We start from the raw sequence: 21,500 nt of genomic DNA on the forward strand, positions 1-21,500 counted from the left end.
TCTGGTACAAACAGCTCTGCTCAAGAACACTCAGAGCTCCTCTTCTGAGAAAAAGGCCCCATTTCTGTGTGAGGCCCTTCCTGTGCTTCCTCCAAACTCCTCAGGCTCTCTCAGGATCAGGGAGCTCAGCAGTAGAAAAGCAGTTGTGGGGGGGAGGTCACACTCTGGAGTGGACACAAAAGCCACAGGGGAGCTCTCTGGGGCCTCCCCAGCTGCCTGATTCTGGCTGTCCCTGGCAAGGACCCTGACCATTCTTACAAGAGGCTCCCCTGGCATATACTGACCTTTCAGCCCCTTCCTCTCCCCTCACACCTCCCTCCTCCTCCTCTGACCCAGGGACACTGGCCTCCTGGCTGAGCCTTGGCCAAGACATTCCCTGGTCTGACTCTGAGCCTTTCCAGGGGCTGCCTGTCTCCCTGCAGGGAAGGTTCTCCCTCCTGCCTCTGGACTGGGTGCTTCCTTCGAGTCTCAGCTGAATCCTCCCCTCGGGAACCCATGATCTCCCCAGAACCCCAAGAGCTTCCCTCCCACAATGCCTCCTTCCATTCTGCCCACACAGAGCTGGTTTGGACATGGCTGGTGAGGGGTCTCCTCTGTCAGTCTGGGGGATTTGTGGTACACTCCAGCCCCACCGAGGCCAGCTGAGGACTGAGGAGGAAGAGGCTTCTTGGCTGCAGTCCAGGCCCTCTGCCCACTGTGCCACCCAGCTGCCCTGACTCACACATTGTCTAGACAACAGCCTGACTCATCTGGGAGGGAGGCCCTGGGAAGGGGGGGATGGGACTTGGGGGGCTGCCAGGAAATGACTAGGGGATCCCTGAGAGTGGGAGCCCAAACCAGGTTTGGAATCCAGCCCCCTGGCAGGGAAGGGGCCTGAGGGCTCTGCCAGAAGGGGGATCAGGAATCACAGGGAAGGGGAGCCCAGGGAGGGGCTGGGAAGGCACACGGTCCAGTAGAGCTTCTGGCAAGGAGGGCAGGACCCTGGAGAGACTCACATGTTCCCGGGGTGTGGCTGAGCCTGGGGAATCAGGAGGAAGGGGTCCTGGGGGCTCCCTAGGAGCTGGGGAGGGTGCCTGGGACCCTCTGGCACAGCTGAGGCTGAGAATCCCTAAAGGGAACTGGAACCAGAGAGCCCAAGGCCAGGGCCCTGGTGGGAATCAACTCAAGGGCCAGGAAAAAAGGCTTTGGCTCCTGGGAGTGCCCATGGGCAGGGAGGTTGAGCTCAGGGATCCCCACAGAGGGCTGGGGCTGAAGGCATGATAGTGGAATCTCTAAGCAGGAGCTGGGGGGCAGGACTCCTGGGTCCTGAAGGGGAGGTTGAAAGGGGGACTCCTGAGTCCCTGCAGACAAGGACTGAGGCTTGGGAAAGAGTCACCCAATGGTCAGTGTGGGGAGGGTATAGAGAACCAGCTCTATATTTCCAGGGGGTACTGAGTGGCATTTAGTGGCGTTGGATTGAATGAGAACAGACAGACTAAGTGCTTAGCTCATAACTGCTCCAACTTGCCATGGAGTCTTGAGTTTAATATATGCTGATTTCACACAAAGAGCACAGAGAAAGAATCACAGCTGTGAAGGGGTAACAAATTATACAAAACCCCATTCAAGTCTAAAAAGTAGAGAGATAGGTCCAAGGTCAAAGGTCAAATTCCAACCACCAATTAGCAGGAGGTTAATTCTGGGAGCAGAAATATATTTCATAGAGACCCTAAATAATTGAGTCCTGTGCTCTTGATTTACAGGCTTGCACCCGGTCAGATAAAGTCTTGTCTAGCTTTGTCTGGTTCTGACCTCAATTGTCTAAGTAGTATATTTTTTGGAGTTCAGGCATTTTAATTATCAAGGAGAGAAATTATTAACTTGGTAACTGTTGGTTTGCTAAGGACTCAAAATTTTCCAATGAGGCTCTAATGTTTTTCCAATAAGAAAAGGTGTGGATCATAAAAGGGGTCAAAAGAGGAGTCTTAGATTTTTATCTATTTGAGACTCTGTTACTCTTATTGGCTTCCCACAGGAGGGTGACATGGGGGGAAGTGATTAGGAAGCTGGAAGGATGAAGGGGTGGGAGCTCAGCCAGGAGACAGGCCTAGGGGGGAGCTGTGCTCCTGGGGGCCCTGGAGGACACTCTCCCTGAGGTGGGACACCTGTTGGGACCCCAAAAGGTTCCCCCCCAACTAAAGCCTCTCCCTTCCAGGGCCTGAATTAGGGGCCACCAGCCTGGGGGCGCCCTGAGCTCACCAGAACAGCCATCCTTGACTCCTGAGCTCCAGGTGGACTCTGGACAGCTCATCTCTGCTCCTCTCTGCCTCTCTTTTCCAGGGGATTCAAGACATAGGCTGATGCTGAGCCCAGAGCTCTTTGGGGTTCTGTTGGAGGGTCCACAGGCCCCATGGCCAGGGTGGCCAGCATGGGCAGGAGCTGGGAGGAGATCCTGGCTCAGACCCACCTGGAACCTGCCCAGGCAGAAATTTCAGGTCCAGGGGATGAAGGGTGGCCCAGCAGCAAGAGTTCCAGGCCCAGCCAGTCTACACTGGGAGGGTCCCCCCAGTCCCAACACCTCAGGGTGGGCCCTTTCCTCCAGTCACATGCTGGGCCAGGACCTCAGGCCCCTGCCTGCCTCTCCTCTTCTCCCCCAATTCTAACATCCTTCCTGTGGAATCTCTCAGGGTTGGAATGCCCCCCCCTCTCTCTCCCTAGACTCCTCCCAGACCTCTAAACCCCACCCCAGGGTGTGGATTCCCCCTGGGCCACCACCTATCAGGCTGGGCATCTGAGAGCCCCCCCTTCCCACCTGCATCTGTGCCCTCCTTCCCTCCCTCTCTATCTCCTAGAGTCTCCTGCCCTCTTCCTCCTCCAAAGAACCAAGATGAAGCTTGGGTAACAGCCTGAGGGAAAGCCTGGCGAGAGAGCTCCTGGTAAAACTGGGATTCTGTATGCCCTCTGGCCCTGCAGCCCTAGGGTGGCTGCACTGCGCATCCCCTCATCTCCATCACTCAGGCTTATGTAAGACAGATGTGCTCTCCCACAACAATAACTGGAGGTGAGGGCGAGGGGAGGCACGGGGAGCTTTTGGTTGTTTTTTTTTAAACTCTCTTGGGAGAATCCAGCATGGGAAGGGTGGTCATGCTTGATCTTGTTTGTTTGGTCCCCAGAGAGGAAAACCCAGAAGGGTGAAGGGTTCCAGATATAAATGAATCATGAAGATATTAAAGATGTAGTCAAAAGCTCCACCTGTTATGGATTTATTCTTCTTTACTCATAACTTTATATACATAGATTTTGAGATTTTCTTCTCCTAAAATTTAATTTTTTCTCCTATTTTGTTTTTGGTTTTTCTTTTGACAATTGACTTGTGCACCCCATAACTCAACCATGTTTCCTGAGTTGATCCAGGCGTTGGTCAATACCCTCCTCAGGGGGGATTGTATAATTTTCATAAAATCCAAGATTTAAAATATTTTTGAGAGAACTTTCAGGAAAAGAAGTTTGCTAACTCCTCAAATGAAGAAAGTGAACTGTTTGGAGAAGGTGCCTTAAAGGAGCCTACCCTGCACCAGAAGATCCAGAATGAACTTTGGGATGTAGCCAACCAAACTGAAGGGGCTTGAACACATATATTTTGAATGTAAACTCTTATGCCAAAGGTGTCTGCCCCTATTTGGCTTTTTGTCAATGCATCTTTCAATCATCGTTTTTGCTTTCTCTCTCTTTTATTTCATTCTTATTTCCAACTATTGTAATTTCTCCTTAGAAAGTGCAATATTGTATGTACCTCTAGCTAGAAGATCTTTAGAGGTATAAATTAGTTATGTGAAATGATTCACTGGGGAGAATAGGCATGTTGATCTGGGAGATTTCAACATGCTCATCTCCCAATAGAATCACAGGAGGGATTGTGAAAGGAAATTTCTTCATCTTAACTCAATCAAGTACTTAGAGAGCTCCATTCTTTTAACTCAATCAGTCAGAAACATGTGAGTCTTTCTGATAAGAGTTTATAGCCTCAAAGGACGAGAGGTAGATCCCACAGACACTGCCCCCCTGGGCAGTGCTGGGCAAATATAAGGCTGTGATTGGTTCCTGTGGAAAGGAGGAGAGATGGAAAGTGACATTGAGAAAACTGCTTTATAAAGGTCAGCCTGGCCATTCAGGCTCTCTCTGTGTATTGGTGAGCTGAGCTGAAGGGAGATTCTTGGAGGCAGTCACCTCTTCCTGGAATCGTTCTGGCGAGGCTTGCTGGGTGAGTGACTGGAGCTTCAGGAAGAGTCTGTGTTTGTGGAACTCTGGCTGAAGACACCACTGGGACTTTTGGCTGAGAACTACTGGGAAATCCATGTGGAGACGGGGACTTGGGGAAGCCCCTGCCAAGGGCTGAGCCAGACTTCACTGGAACAGAACTTGGGCTGGTAGGCTAAGATCAGGCTTTGTCTCCTTCTTATATTTCCCACTTTCACTATCTCTACCTTGTTGTAAATAAAAGCTGCTAACAGTCATTTTGACTTAGGGGCTAATAGTTCATCATTGGCGACCACTTTTATAACTTTTATATTGAGTAAAACCTAAATTTAAATCTTACAACAGGTAACTTTTATTGACATTAATCCTGTCATATATATTGGATCGACTGATTGTTTTAAGATTCAATCTTGTTTTTAAATTAACATATTAATCTAATCTAAAATATTCCATTACACTATGTCACTTTCAGTTAATGGGTTTTGGTCATTAACCATATGTTCCATTACATTGTCTTTATTTGTACCCCACTCTGATGACTGGACTGGAGATAATACCATTTTACAAGTTCGTAGACAAGTTGGACAAACTCTTTTTTGTGGGAAAGCCGTAGGCCTTTATGGATGCTGGGTTTGTCACCAGATTCATCAGAGCTCTATCTTGTCATGGGCAACAATTCCAGTCTACAGTAATGAGACATTATCACAGCTTGCAAGGCAAGGAGGTCACATGCTGCCTAAACAGCCTTTTGCTCCTTTTGCCTTTAGTAACTGTCACATAGATGAGGATAGATGGGCTCCATCAAAATGGTTACAACTTATGTCAGTGACCTTTAAAGAATTTAATGAGATAAAAACTCAATTGATTTTAATGGGTCTTAAGAAATAATTTTCAGATATCTAGGAGCATCACTACCTCTGACTGATCATTTGCCTACCTTGTTACTTGTGTGTAACAAGAGGTAAGAGTCCATTGAGTAGTAGTAAGTACATGAGTGACAAAGTGAAGTGCAACTGCACCATTCCATTCTCTACCTCTACATTTATATGTGCTAGATTACAGTTTAAAAATGTAATGGATGGGATGTATAAATACATGCCTTTTACAGCAATTACAATCTCCTCCTGGAGGAGGGAAGATTTCCCATGGGACTTGGTGACCCCTGGATGGTTTTTATTTGTAACTCTTCAACTTACTCTACCCTTTCACCAAGATAGTATGGTACTTGTGGTTTAGGTATTGGTCAGATAGCTACAGCTAGAAATCTAGGCTCTTGGTGGCATTCTAGACCCAAAATGTCTAGACCAAATTCAGTAGCTTCTTCATCAGCAGGACAGAGGTTTTCTGGGCTCTTCTGCCAAATTTGGGAATGATGGCAGTAATAGACTTGGTTAGAAATATCTCAGCTGAGGCTGAAAGATTGGCTCAAGACAGAACTGAAGCCATCTCCCAAACTATTAAGGCCAAATCTTATCTACAGGAAAAGATGGACTCCTCACTAAAAATGATTTTAGAAAAGTGGCTGGCCCTTGACATGCTCACAGCTTCATAGGGAGGTGCATGTACCTTTATAAATCAGTTTTGTTGTGCTTATGTAAATAGATCTGGAGAACTTGTGACAAATATCCATGAGCTTCAAAAGCTTTTAAATGACACACAGCAAGTAGCTATAGAGACTCATGTGAATCCTAATAATAGTTGATGGAACCTCTCATGGCTGCAGGAAATGGGTTTGTTTTCAGTTGCCATCAAATGGGCTATTATGATTTTTGGGATTTTGGTATGAATCCCATCTGGTCATAGTGAATAATCTTTGTGTTAGATTGCTGTAGTTTCTTTGCTAGTATTTATTATTTAAGGTTTCAGCATTGATAGTCATTAAGGAAATTGGTCTATAATTTTATTTCTGGTTTTGTTCTTCCTTGCTTAGGTATCAATACCATATTAGTATCATAAAAAGGATTTTGCAGGACTCCTTCTATACTTATTTTATCAAAGAGTTTATATAGTATTGGGATTAATTGTTTTTTAAATGTTTGATAGAATGCACTTGTGAATCCATCTGGACCTGGCGATTTTTTCTTAGGGAGTTCATTGATGGCCTGTTCAATTTCATTTTTCTGAGACAGGATTTTTTAACTATTCCATTTCCTCTTTTATTAACCTGGGAAGTTTATATTTTTATAAATATTCATTCATTTTCCTTAGATTGTCAGATGTATTGTCATATATTGGGCAAGTAGTTCCTAATGACTGCTTCAACTTCCTTTTCATTGGAGCTGTAGTTAACCTTTTCATTTTTGATACAGGTAACTGGATGTTCTTCTTTCCTTTTTTGAACAATGAAATTAACCAATATTCTATCAATTTTTTATTCTCCTTCATAAAACCAACCACTTGTCTTATTTATTAGTTCACTAGTTCTCTTACTTTTAATTGTGTTAATTTTCCCATTGTTTTTTAGGATTTCTAATTTGGTCTATAACTGGAGATTGCCAATTTTTTCTTTTTCTCATTTTTTTGGTTGCATGTCCAGTTCATTGATTCGCTTTTTCTCTTTTACATTGATATAAACAGAATAAAAATTTCCCTAAATATTGCTTTGGCTGTATCCCATAAATTTTGAGATGTTGTCTCCTCATTGTCATTCTCTTTAATTAAATCATTGATTGTTTCTAAAATGTGTTCTTTGGCCCACCCCTTTTGAAGAATTAATATTATTTAGTTTCTAATTAATTTTTTGCCTTTCCATGAATTGTTACTCATTATAATTTTTATTCCATCATGATCTGAATAGGATGCATTTATTATTTCTGCTTTTTTGCATTTGGTTGTGAAGTTTTTATGACCTTGAATATGGTCAATTTTTGAATATGTACTATGTGCTACTGAAAAGGAGTCATATTTCTCTTTATCCCCATCCAATTTTCTCCAGAGATTTATTAAATCTCACTTTTCTGGAATTTTATTCACTTCCTTTACTTTTTATTTATTTTTAAATTAGATTTATCTAGTCCTGAGAGGGGAAAGTTGAGGTCCTCCACTAGTACTTTTTCTTCCTTAAGTCCTTTCTTCCTTAAGTCCTTTCATTTCTCTGCTAAGAATTTGAAGGCTATACTATTTTTTGGGGAGGGAGGGTCTGTGGTTCTTTTTCCCCCTAATTTTTATTTAGAATATTTTCCCATGGTTACATGAGTCATGACTCTTTCCCCCTCCCCCACCAAATGTGCTCTCTCCGCCCCCCTGCCAAAGCCAACAAGCAGTTCTACTGGGTTATACATGTGTCATTGTTCAAAACCTATTTCTATGTTATTCATATTTTCAGTAAAGTAATCCTTTAACATCAAAACCCTAATCACATCCCCATCACAGTATGTGATTGATCATGTTTTTCTTCTGCTTTTCTACTCCCACAGTTCAGTCTCTAGATGTGGATAGCATTTTTCTCATAGGTCCCTTTGGATTGTCCTGGGTCATTGCATTGCTGCTAGTAGAGAAGTCCATTACATTTGATTGTACCACAGTGTATCTGTCTCTGTGTATAAGATTCTCCTGGTTCTGCTCCTTCCACTCTGCATCCATTCTGGGAGGTCATTCCAATTCACATGAGATTCCTCCATTACTTTATTCCTTTCAGCTCAATAATATTCCATCACCAACAGATACCACAATTTATTCAGCCATTCCTCAATTGATGGACACCCCTCGTTTTCCAATTTTTTGCCACCACAAAGAGTGTGACTATAAATATTTTTGTACAAGTCTTTTCCCTTATTATCTCCTTGGAGTACAAACCCAGTAGTGCTATGGCTGGGTCAAAGGGCAGGCAGTCATTTAAATCCCTTTGTGCAAAGTTCCAAATTGCCCTCCAGGATGGTAGGATCAATTTGCAACTCCACCAGCAGTGTATTAGTGTCCCAATTTTGCCACATCCCCTCCAACATTTATCACTTTCCTTTGCTGTACTATTGGCCAATCAGCTAGGTGTGAGGTGGTACCTGAATTGTTTTTTTTTTCTTTTCTTTTTTTTAAATTTTAAACCCTTAACTTCTGTATATTGACTTATAGGTGGAAGAGTGGTAAGGGTAGGCAATGGGGGTCAAGTGACCTGCCCAGGGTCACACAGCTGGGAAGTGGCTGAGTCCGGATTTGAACCTAGGACCTCCCGTCTCTAGGCCTGGCTCTCAAACCACTGAGCTACCCAGCTGCCCCCAGTCTCTGAATTGTTTTAATTTGTATTTCTCTAATCAGGAGGGTTTTAAAACACTTTTTCAGGTTCTTATTGATAGTTTTGATTTCGTCATGTGAAAACTGTCTATTCCTGTCCCTTGACCATTTGTTGATTGGGGAATGGCTTGATTTTTTGTCAATTTGACTTAGTGCCTTATATATTTGGGAAATTAAACCTTTTCCAGAGAGTTTTTTTATAAAAATGTTCTCCCAGTTTGTTGCTTTCCTTTTAATTTTAGGTGAATTGGTTTTGTTTGTACAAAACCTTTTAAATTTGATATAATTAAAGTCATTCATTTTACATTTTGTAATGTTCTCTGTCTCTTGCTTGGTCTTAAATTCCTTTCTTTGCCACAGATCTGAGAGGTAGGCTAATCTAAGTTCACCTAATTTATTTATGATTTCCCCTTCATATTTACATCATTTACCCGTTTTGAATTTATTTTGGTATAGGGTGTAAGATGTTGATCTAAACCTAGTTTTCCCCAAACTGTTTTCCGACATTCCCAGCAGTTTTTGTCAAATAGTGACTTCTTACCCCAGAAGCAGGGTCGTCGGGTTTATTGAACCCCAAGTCTATTCCATTGATCCTCCCTTCTGTCTCTTAGCCAGTACCATATTGTTTGTTTTTTTTAACCCTTGTACTTTGGTGTATTGTCTCATAGGTGGAAGATTGGTAAGGGTGGGCAATGGGGGTCAAGTGACTTGCCCAGGGTCACACAGCTGGGAAGTGGCTGAGGCCGGGTTTGAACCTAGGACCTCCTGTCTCTAGGCCTGACTCTCACTCCACTGAGCTACCCAGCTTCCCCCTACCATATTGTTTTGATGACCACTGCTTTATAGAATTGTTTAATATCTGGTACTGCTAGGCTACCATTGTAAAAGTGAAATTTGGGAAATGTATCAAACTAAATTTCCCGTGGTCCAACGGGTTTCCGTTTCCTGGTCTTTGGGGCATGGGGAGGTCTACGTCGACGAAGGAAGAGTTTAAATCTCCTGGGTTAGGAGGGAGTGCTCTTCTTTGCTAGTAGGGTCTTGGCCAGCAGATTTGGCAGGTAGAGACAGGAAACAAAATGGAGGCGGCAGTTTTGAATGCTTACAAGTGCGTGGTCTAATGATTTTATCTATCAGCATGGCTTTAATTAAAATACTAATTTATATATTTATACCAGCCTTTATTATTTTTAATATTTACAATTTGGCGACCACGAAGGTCGAAATTCGAACTCTAAATCTTCCAGATAGCAAATAAGCAAAGAAGGAGTTTTACCCTTTCTACTCTTCACTACTTGTCTCTGGGTCTTATTAAAATGGTTTCTGCCACCTTCTGAATACCAATCCTGATATTTCCTCCTGAGCACCCAAAGAAGGAGGCATAGCTGGCCCCACTTCAGAATTAAGAATTCACAGTGGCCTGTGATGGGGGCAGTATCACCAAACCTCTGACCAAGAGCTGGGATAGGGATATAGGACACCTGTGCTGGTACAGGTGATATGTGAAGGGAAAGTGTGACTCAATGGTAAAATTGGGGATGGTGCCCTGTGGCATTTGGTCTGTGAATGTGAGTGTGGATAGCCAATAATCAGTTCTAGGAGAGAGTCGTGTTCCAGATTGTCTCAGAAGATGCTCACCAAGAGGTAAGAAGTGGAGAATGAAGCTCAGAGGAAAGGGGAGCCTTAGCAGAAGTCTGGTGCTTTCTGGGTTCCTGGCCCAGAGACTGTTGAATTAGGTCAGATTAGCAATGGTTAGTAATGGAGTCAGAGCAAGGATGCTGCTGCTATGCTAGCAAGGGGGAGGGGTAGGAGTGAATAGAATTCTTCCCCTTTCCCCTCTTGAAGCAGTTAGAGTAGAAGGAAATAACAGTTAACTGAATCTCCTTTAGGTCAAGTAATGGAGGCTGAACAAGCTGGACTAATCCAGGGCTAAATCAGTAGATTGATAGGAAATAATCCTACTGAGATTAGCCACTCCCACTGTTTAAGACTATTCCCTAAACCCTGGGGCAGTGAAGGTTCAAGTTGTCTTCAATACAGACTTGCTCTCAGGATAAAAACTGCACCGTTGCTTGCTTAGTTGAAGATTTTGCTTGGGTGATGTATGTAGATGGTAAGTATATCCTAGTATAACTTCACATAGGCTCTCAAATCCAACTAAGAAAGGGATTTATTAATTTCAGGAAAACAGGGAGAGGGGAGGTGGATTTTAGGAATGAGGAGGAGGTAAGCTATCTACAATCTCCAATAAACTTGTTGGCTTTTTGAATAACTTAACTTTTATCTCACTCACTCACTAACTAGCCTTTCTCCTAATCTAATGTTACTAAGTTTAAGATGGTGAAGGGAACTTTGATTGAAGATCTGTTTGAAATAGAGATTAGTTGAGATCCTGTAAGTGAAGTAATTTTCCCAGTGCTCACAGCCTGGTATAATCTCTGTGGAGAAAACCAGTCAAGTAACACTCTGCTCCCTGCGGTCAGAGATAAGCTAACAAAAAGAGCCACCTATTTCCCAGCTCCCTGAACCCCCCAAAACAGTGTCCAAAGTGTTTTTGCAAGTTGGGTGTCCTGGCTTTTTATACCCAGGTTCTTAACTGCCCCATCTGCCCCCTCTCCTGGAGTTCTGGGGGGCACTGTGGAATTCTGTGAGGCAGCTTTAACCCTACTTAAGATCATGGATGTTACAAGACTTGCTTGGGACCTGCACCTGAAGAGTTGGTTTCCAAAACGCAGAGTGATCTCAGCTTCTCAGGGTCTCGCATACATCCAGCCCACTCTGGGTGGGTCTTTGCAGACCTAAGAGCCCCACTCTGCCCAGCCTCTGAAGCCCCAGGTTGGGCCCTTCCCTCCAATGGTACCCTGGGTCAGAACCTCAAGATTCTGCCAGCCTCTACTTGCCAAGCCCTGCCCTTCATCATAGGCAATTCCCCAACCCTCTTTCCAGACTTTTTATCCTTCACTCTGATGCGGGCTCATAGCAGGCACTGAGGGATAGAAAGGAAAGGGCCCCTCAGTCTCTGAAATCCTGCATTTCTCACTAGGTAAACCTGGTTAAACATCAACTACAAAACCTGTAGTTTCAGAATCAGTCAAACATGAATTGCAGATAGTTGTTACCAACTCTGTGTGCGGGATCTGAAATATTCTGTACTCGGCATCAGTTTTGTGCCTAATTGGTTTTATTAAGGACTCATATTATCCTCAAAACTGTAACACCATTAACTACCTATAGTGGTTCTCCAGTGTGCCACGTCCCCCACCCCATGTTCTCATTCCAGAATGACAGGCAGACCTCTCCCACATTGACCAATGATGACAAGGTGGACAGTGTGGCACAAGGGGCCGTGCACTGGGGCTCTGGCATTCCAGAGGAATCCCCCAAATTTGCACATGCTCCTTATTCCCTATGACATCACACCCTGAAACACACTTGCACCTGAATTCGGCCTTGCCCCCCTTTCAGGGTTTTCAGGAAAGGTGAAGATTTCTCTGCAATGGGAGATGACGAGCTCCCTGGCCCTAATAGATATGCCAACCCTAATACAGAGCTGGGAAATTGCCTTGTGGCTGCTAATCCGTACATGAAGTTGCCATTGTACAACAGAGTTGCTACTCTATACAATCAGCTGCAAAGAGGCTACTCTACTAGACCCTGGCCTTGTCCATCAGCCCTGAGGCTACCTGATTAGCCTCCAGACTATTCCACCAGTTATTATGCACCCATAAACTATTTCTTCTTCTTCAAATAAAATTCTTTTCTTACAAATTGAACAGAATTCGGGGCAGCTCGGTAGCTCAGTGGATTGAGAGCCAGACCTAGAGACAGGAGGTCCTGGGTTCAAATCTGGCCTCAGACACTTCCCAGCTGTGTGAACTTGGGCAAGTCACTTGACCCCCATTGCCTACCCTTACCACTCTTCTGCCTTGGAGCCAATACACAGTATTGACTCCAAGATGGAAGGTAAGGGTTTAAAAAACAAATTGAACAGAATTCGAATCTCCCATTCTTGGGCTGAGATTCTTCTACAAACTTGGATATGTTTTTCCCATGAGAACTCCTCTTTATTCTGTCTCTGATCCAGTGAGTCCAGCCTCCTGGATGATTCTTGGTCAAGACCCTCCATCTTCTAACTCCGCCTTTTCCTTAGTTGACTCCACTGCTTGGAATAAGTCCTCCAAATTCCATGTGAACTGGAATGACCTCCAGGAATTGATGCAGAGTGAAAGGAGCAGATCCAGGAGAACATTGTACACAGAGACTGATACATATCGAACATAACAGACTTCTCTACTAGCAGCAGTGCAAGGATCCAGAGCAAGGCTGAGGGACTTAGGAGAAAGAAAACTAGCCACATTCAGAGGAAGAACTGTAGGAGTAGAAACACAGAATAAAAACAACAGCTTGAACACATGGGCTGATGGGGATATGACTGGGGATGAAGACACTAAACGATAACTATAGTCCAATTATCAATAATATAGAATTAGGTCTTAATCAACGACACATGTAAAACCCAGTGGAATTGTGCATTGGCTAAGGGGGGTTACAGAGGTTTGGGGGAGAGTGAAGGAACATGAAACATGTAACTGGGAAAATATTCAGAACAAAAATTATTATTAAATTATTAACTTATTATTAAATATTATTATTTATATTATATTATTATAAAATATTATTAAAAATATTATTTAAAAAAAGGACTATGTCCTCTATGCTCACCTCAACCTCTTGGATTCAGTCTTCTCAGGTAGCAACTCACTTTCTGAGAAGTTTCTCTTGTTCCCTAAAACTTTTAGTACTTTCCTTCTGAGGGTCCTAGATCTCATTTTTCCTCAGGCCTTCAATTTTGCCCCAGAGCTTGAATTTTCTACCTGGGCTCATCTCTGGTGCTCCACTTTCCCTATCTCTTCAACACCTGCTTCTTTCCCTCCTCCACATTTAGGACTCAGACCCTCCAACTGAGCAGGCAGATAGCCATAAACCCTGGGTAGAAGACTAGTCTGAAAGTAGAGGTCCTGTCATTAGGGGTGCTGACAGCAAATGTCTCCTGAGAAAAGGTTCTGTAGAGTACCATTTATAAGAATGAATCTAGGTTTGATGGGACTCTCCTAAAATCAATTATAATGTAGTAGCACTTCAATTTACATGCTTTCTTATTAGGATAATTATATTTGACCTTGTATGTGTGAGGGTGAAACCCCCCTTTTTATCACTATAATAGGACTAGCCTTTATGAATATTTTTATAACACAATCATTAGTTTTGAGTTTGTAGTCAAATAATATAGTTTATAAAATTATAAACATTAGTTAAGAAAATTAGTTTGGGGTGGTACCAAATCTTGTTTATGTCCTGACCATAAGCCTGTAATCCAGGAGATTCCATAAATCCTACCACACCCCTCTTGGGTGTATAACAAGATGATCAGACAAAAGGAGGAAGGATGGTGTTATTTGTAGAACAAGACAAGTCACACAGGAGGTGGAGGCCTACTCTTGTTTTCACATATCAAAAAGTTAAAACTGCTGACTCCTATTATTCCACCATAATCATCAAAGTTACCACCCATAGTGATATTTTTTTACATTTACCAGATTAATCAGCACTTTCAGCATTAAGAAGATGCCCATATGAACGATTTTGCACCCATTCTATTTTCATTGTGGCTGTATTTTCTGTCACTGCATCATCAGATTTCTTGGCATAAAAAAGCCAACTCCTAAGGCTTGGGGTCTCTGCTCTTGATCTGTACCATGGTCCGGCTTTATTGGGAGTCTGGCCTCCTCCAAACCAACCTATTTAATTTGGCGTTCTGTACTGGTGTGATAAATCTTTGCCACATATGTAGCACAGATTTTAATGCAAAATAGGCTTAAAATTTTATATGTAACTGATAGATTTAGAAATAGTAGTTATACTGGCCTCTGGGTACAATCAGTCCAGAGTGTGAAGCTGATAGATATGTGGTGATTTTCTATGTAAGACAATTGTTTTACTAATGCATTTAACTGAATAGAAGTCATTGGAATGTCAAAAATTTAATTTCATATTTGAAATCCACAATACCATTTCTTAACTTTTAATTTTTTCTTCATAGGAATTTTTTGGAAAACCTTATATAAGAAATGATGCTAATTACTATTTATTTCTATAGAGTGAAGACATTAGTTCCTTCCTAAATTAACTCCTCTTTAGATCTGGATGCTATGAAATGATGAATTAAGGCATTCGAGAATAGAGTTAAAACGCTTAAAAACTAAAGTATTTAATTGGATATATTGTAAAACAAATTAATCTTAGTTGCATAAGTTTTATTTGTACAAAGTTTTGAAGTTAACATAATAAAAATTATCTTTTTATACCTCATAATGTTATCTCTTATTTGGTCATAAATTCTTCCTGTCTGAAAGGTAAATTATTCTACGCTCCCTTAATTTGCTTATGGGATCACACTTTAGGTCTAATCCATATGCCCATTTGGACCTAATCTTAGGAGATCTTATGACATACTAGAGTGAATTGTCTGATTTTGAGCAAGGTGAGAGCTCAGTGTGTCTGTGATTTCTATGATGTACTGTATAAGAGGGAGAATTATGAGACTGGCCCTAAATTAATTATATTTTATCTAAGGTAGTAGGGTAAAGAGATGGAAAAATAGGAGAGAAATATACTTTCCTCACTGCTCCAGAATAGCTTGCTATTCTGTGGCCATCATGCTCACAGGGAAGTCCAGCCAACAACAAAACAGAAAGCGAAGAGCTTGGACATCTGCTCTTGCCTTAGTTTATCAAACCTTTTCTGTGCCTACTAACTCTCACAATCTCATCTCAGGAGCCAACCATGGATTTCTACTTTGGGCTTCCTAGGGAGCCAGAACAGGGGACATCACCCTGCCCCTGCCTTATGATGTCTCCATTCTATTGCTGCCCTTTTCCTGCTGCCATTCTATCCTCACTCAAAGGTTTCCATCACACAGTCCTTGCCTCTGAGTCAAGTTCTGGCTCAACGCCAGGTATGCTGCCCCAGAAAGGGGTGAGGGTAAATTTCCTTCACACGATAGCAAGACTGGAGCTGCAGGTGAACATCTTTCCACATAGCTTGCATTTTTAAGTTTTCTTCCCAGTATGGATTCTCTTATGTACTGCAAGACTGGAGCTCTGATGGAATGCCTTTCCACATTGGTTGCATTTATAAGGTTTCTCCCCAGTGTGGATTCTCTGATGTATGGCAAGACCTGAGCTCTGACTGAATGTCTTTCCACATTGTTTGCAATCATAAGGTTTCTCCCCAGTGTGGATTCTCTGATGTACTGTAAGACTGGAGCTCACACTGAATGCTTTTCCACACTGATTACATACATAAGGTTTCTCCCCGGTATGTGTTCTCTGATGGTAAGCAAGACTAGAGCTCATACTGAATGTCTTTCCACATTGGTTGCATTCATAAGGTTTCTCCCCAGTGTGGATTCTCTGATGTATGGCAAGACCGAAGCTCTGACTGAATGTCTTTCCACATTGATTGCATTGATAAGGTTTCTCCCCAGTGTGGATTCTCTGATGTATGGCAAGACCGGAGCTCATACTGAATGTCTTTCCACACTGGTTACATTCATAAGGTTTCTCCCCAGTGTGCGTTCTCTGATGGTAAGCATGACTGGAGCTCATACTGAATGTCTTTCCACATTGGTTGCATTCATAAGGTTTCTCCCCAGTATGGATTCTCTGATGTACAGCAAGATAGTTACTTCGACTGAATGTCTTTCCACACTGGTTGCATTCATAAGGTTTCTCCCCAGTGTGAATTCTCTGATGAACAGCAAGATGGGAGCTCATACCGAATGCCTTTCCACATTGGTTGCATTCATAAGGTTTCTCTCCAGTGTGGATTCTCTGATGTACAGCAAGATAGTTACTCCTACTGAATGTCTTTCCACACTGGTTGCATTCATAAGGTTTCTCTCCAGTGTGGATTCTCTGATGTACAGCAAGATAGTTACTCCGACTGAATGTCTTTCCACATTGGTAGCATTCATGAGGTTTCTCTCCAGTGTGGATTCTCTGATGCAGAACAAGAGTGGAGTACACTGTGAATGTCTTTCCACATTGGTTGCATTCATAAGGTTTCTCCCCAGTGTGTGTTCTCTGATGTACGGCAAGACTGGAGCTCATACTGAATGTCTTTCCACACTGGTTACATTCATAAGGTTTCTCCCCAGTGTGCGTTCTCTGATGGTAAGCAAGATTGGAGCTCTGACGGAATGCCTTTCCACATTGCTTACATTCATAAGGTTTCTCCCCAGTGTGGATTCTCTGATGTAGAACAAGATACTCATTCCGACTGAATGTCTTTCCACATTCCTTGCATTCATAAGGTTTCTCCTCAGTGTGAATTCTCTGATGAACAGCAAGATGGGAGCTCATACTGAATGCCTTTCCACATTGGTTACATTCATAAGGCTTCTCACCAGTGTGCATTCTCTGATGTAGAACAAGATACTCACTCCGACTGAATGCCTTTCCACATTGGTTGCATTCATAAGGTTTCTCCCCAGTGTGAATTCTCTGATGGTAAGCAAGATTGGAGCTCTGACGGAATGCCTTTCCACACTGGTTGCATTCATAAGGTTTCTCCCCAGTGTGGATTCTCTGATGTTTAGCAAGACTGGAGCTCTGACGGAATGCCTTTCCACATTGGTTGCATTCATAAGGTTTCTCTCCAGTGTGGATTCTCTGATGTACAGCAAGTTTGGAGTTCTGACTGAATGTCTTTCCACATTCCTTGCATTCATAAGGTCTCTCATCAGAGCGGATTCTCTGATGTCCAGCAAGACTAGTCTTGCGCATAAAAGTCTTTCTACATTGATTACTTTCACTAGATTTTTCCTTGGTGTGCATTCTTTGATGTTCAATATGAGATGAATTTTGAGGCGCAACACAGAATTCCCTGGAAGTAAAGTTATCGGGACCATCACTCACGAATCTTTGAAGGTCCATTTCTTCCACAGGAAGACTCACCTCTATTGGATTTTCCTTCATTTCAGGTCTGATCTCTCCTTCTAAAAGAAAGAAATAGTAAAACATACATATAGAGTGACATATAGACATATATAACTCTATCTCCTTTCCTCAACTGTCAGAACACAAATAGCTTTATATCCTATTTCCTCAGGTAAGAAGTAAAGGCTTCCAATTTAAATGGGCACAATTCATCCTTTGAAAATGCCATTGCCTCAAAGCTAAAGAGCAATCTAAATAACAAAGAGCCTCTCATATAATCTCATTGGCTCTTCATAACAAATCTTTTTTTAAATTTATTTATTACATTCAGAACTCAGATCATGATCTCAGAAAGGCTGGATGAGTGACTTGACATGAAATCCTGGCAGCTAAGACCAAATCCTGAGGCTGGGCATTCTCTGTCCACAGCACTAGACAATTCACTTTCAATTGTTTTGCTTTCATTTTCATTATCTATACATTCAATCCTCTCTTCCTAGGTATGACACCACTGGTGCATGGAGACTAAATATTCCTATTACTTCATTATCTACCTTGTCTGTAAGCATTATGTAATTCCCTTCATGACTGCTTTCGACCTTATTTTTTTGTTCCAGTATCTGAGATCAGATGAAGAAAGTCAGCACTTTTCTGCATTTATCCAAGGCATAAGCGATTCTGTTCTGTTCCCTACTCCTTGAGAGCAGCCATTATTATTCTTTAAATGCCTCCTTTCACTAAAATAAAATCCTTCTGCTAAATACAATTTAAACAAATACATGGCATTTCCCATATTTAAAAATATGTCTCACACAGTACGTTGAGTCCATGATCCTTTTGTAAGGAAATGGGCAAGAAAGTTTGTACAATCCTCTTCCTATTTCCCACCTTATATAGATACTGGCATTTTCATGATATTCTTCTTAAAAATCCCAATATAGATGGTGGTGCATTCTCATCATAAGTCAGAAACTTGGTAGGACTTTTAACCCTGGGCAAGTCACAGAAGCTCTGCTGGCCTCAGGCTCCTCAAGGATAACACGGACATCATAATATTTATAAAGTGTATGACACATACAAGGGGCCATATGCAAATGGTGATGTCTATTTTTATCATTACAATTTGGATGATTTCCTGCTCTGATTGCTTTTCTCCTTAAACTGTCCTTCTCTTCACTCTTCTAGTTCCTGATTTTCCTGTTGAATTAAATGCATTTCCATTCCCCAACACTTGTTTCTCCCTGGATCATCTCAGAGTGAGATTTAGGATCAGTTGCTTCTTTCCAAACCACCTCCATGTCTGGGTCCTAGATTGTGAGCTCTAGAACAGCGCAGACTGGTGTTTCCCTGTCTTTGTATGCTCAGGGCTTAGCATGGTTCCTAGAACATATTAATAATTTAATACATGTTTACTGACTGGGTCTAGGGATTCCATCGGGTCTAACCTCTACCAGGATCCTTGTATTCTGGTCTCTCTCCTGGAAGTCAAATGCATGCTCTGGCCTGAGCCATGTTTCTGTCCCTCTCTTGTTTTTATTTCTCAGCAGTGAATAGTAACTCTGTTGGAACTAGAGCAGACCCAATCCTGAGGATCCCAGAGGCTTCTATCTAGGCTCTCATCTCCCTAAAGTGAGGTGTTGTGGTCTCCTCGTTGTCAAAGAACAGGACAAACACTGAGCCCCAGAGACCAGGAAAGGGTCTGGGCTGATGATTTAGGGAAAGCTTAGCCTTGGATCGCTTCTAAGTAATCCAGCAGTCTTCACTGTTGCTCATGGGCTGCAGGTCAATGGAGAGAAGGAAAATCAGGAAACCAGCTGCCTGGTTCCATGCTACATTGAGGCTCCCTGACATCAGCTGGGTCCTCACAATGGCAAGGCAATCCTGTGACATCTCCCTCATGGATTCCCTTTGCCACTCACAACAGTAGCTTTCCCCATATATTTACCTGGTCTCCAGCCTCCTTCATGGCTTCCTCCCACCTGGTGCCTCACCTTCTGAGCTGAGAACTTGGCTTCATCTTTCACTGAACAAAAGCTGGACCTCTCTGCAGAGCTCTCTTATCCTCCACATCTCACCTAGCTCAGCTGCCTCTTTTCCTTTCTGGCCTCAGGATCAGAGGAAAAGGTCATTCTTCTAGCTAAAGAAAATCTCTTTCTATGGGCAAAGAAGCCCATCTGAGCCCTCATCTGAGCCCCTCTATTCCTCCCTGCAGGACTCCCATTGTTTTTTCATCTTTACCTTTCCCACACTAATGTGCTAATGACTCTCTTCCTCTGGGAACCAAGAAACCATTCCTCCCCAATGCTCCAAACAGTCTCACTTGATCTTTTCCTCCCCATGAGATACTGTCCAATATCTGTCCTCGGGTTCAGGGCTAAACATCTAGACATGGTCATTTGCAGTGAGTTGTGCTGGTGCCTTTCCCTTGATTTCTATGCTATACTTTCCCCCAGAATCCTCAGTCTGGCTCTCCTGAAGTTCCAGGCCATGTCCTCTCATTAGACTCCTCTTAGTGCTCCTTCCCTTCAGAGCCTTCCCTCTCATGATTGGCTGCACTGGAGCTGGGATCTAGAGGGCTTCTACAGAACTGATGGCATGCTGTCTGCTCCAGCAGAGGGTGAGCTCCATGAAGGCAGGCCCTTATGTTGTGATAATTAGATTAAGTCTACACTGCCCATCTTTAGATTTAATCACCAAAGGTGAGAGCACCTCCAATTATGGGAGGTCCTTAACCCATGTGTGCTAGAGTGGGTGAAGAATCAGAGTCAACTGACTGCCCTCTTGGCAGTTCTACAAGAAGCGTCGGTTGTGATTGGACACCCAAAGTAGGAGGGAGGCACAGGAAGTGACACATGAGTGACCCCTTTAAAAAGAGCGAGTTGAGTAAGTGAGAGGGGGTTCTGGTGAAGAGAGTGGCCAGTGTAGGAGGTCTTCTAGTTTTCCCAGTTTGTGGAGTGCTGGCTGGAAACACTAAAACCTTGGTGAGTTTAATGACTGACTGAATCTTCCTGAACTTCTCTTAAGGAAGTTTTTTTAATAGACTCTGTGAATGAAACTTTGCTTCATTCACCTCTGGGCCTCTGGCCCTCTGACTCTTGGCTGAGGGTTAATTAGATCTACCTGGATTAATTAGAGGATCCTAGTAAATTACCTACTGGATTAGATTCTTATTTCCTTATTTCCTCTCTCTCTTCTTAATTGTAAATAAACTTCCATAAAAGTCAATTTTGACTTGAGATTATTTTTAATTGAGGATTGATAATTGTTCAAATATATCTTTTAATATACTGAACCCCCAAAACCCTTTTTCCCCCTTACAATGTGACCCCTAACTTAGCCCAGGACCTGGCACAGAGCAAACCCTCATACATGTTTCTTGATACAAAAGAGTTCAGAGGGGATAAGCTCAGCCCTTCTGGCCCCTGCAGGAGACTTCCAGACCCTTCAGTCCCAAACACTGACCTCTTAGAGGGTCACAGACTGATCCCATGAAGGGAGGTGATAGGAAATGGAGTCCAACAGCCTCATCTTACAGATGGGGAAACTGAGGCTCTGGGGTTCAGTGACTTGCTAAGGGAGCTTCTGCTAAAACCTCTGAAAAAGAATTCCAAGTCAGGTCCTCCTGCCCTCAAATCTAGCCCTGATTTCACCAGAGCACACAAAAGTCTCTGGTCACCCTGGCTCTCCCAAACTTCTTTTCCCCTCCCTCACCTGGGTAGCAGCTCCTCAGGCCTTCTTGCTCCAGCATCCACGGGGTGTCCCTCTGCTCCAAAAAAGAGATCACATCTTCTGGGGGAACTGGAAGCCCTGGGCATGGGGAATCAGTTAGGTAGGAGGATGGAGAGAAGCTTGTCAGTGAGTTCACTTTGGGGAAAGGTTGGAAAGTCCAGTGACTCCTCTCAGAGACGCTATTCCCACATGGGATTCCCACAGGAGATTTCCTTCACCCCTCGGTGTCTGTAATGCAGGAGCCCAGGGTAGGATGTGCCTGTTAACCCTACTGGGGGACCCAGAATGTGCAACAGCCCTCCTCCCCCATCC

At 43.1% G+C, this 21,500-nt stretch overlaps 1 protein-coding gene across 1 annotated transcript in view; it reads right to left on the reverse strand.

The window, feature by feature from the left end:
• The window catches only part of LOC123230585 (zinc finger protein OZF-like), a 35,156-nt gene extending 17,700 nt beyond the window's left edge, over window positions 1–17,456 (reverse strand). The window contains exons 1-2 of the mRNA XM_044656718.1: window positions 16,546–17,456; window positions 15,698–16,377 (exon numbers count right to left, since the gene is read on the reverse strand). Coding sequence (XP_044512653.1) covers window positions 15,698–16,377; window positions 16,546–17,456 — 1,591 coding nt within the window. The remainder of the gene's footprint in view (window positions 1–15,697; window positions 16,378–16,545) is intronic.
• Between the last annotated feature and the right edge of the window lie 4,044 nt (window positions 17,457–21,500).

The sequence above is a fragment of the Gracilinanus agilis genome, chromosome 1, assembly GCF_016433145.1.
Source record: "Gracilinanus agilis isolate LMUSP501 chromosome 1, AgileGrace, whole genome shotgun sequence".
Classification (NCBI taxonomy): domain Eukaryota; kingdom Metazoa; phylum Chordata; class Mammalia; order Didelphimorphia; family Didelphidae; genus Gracilinanus; species Gracilinanus agilis.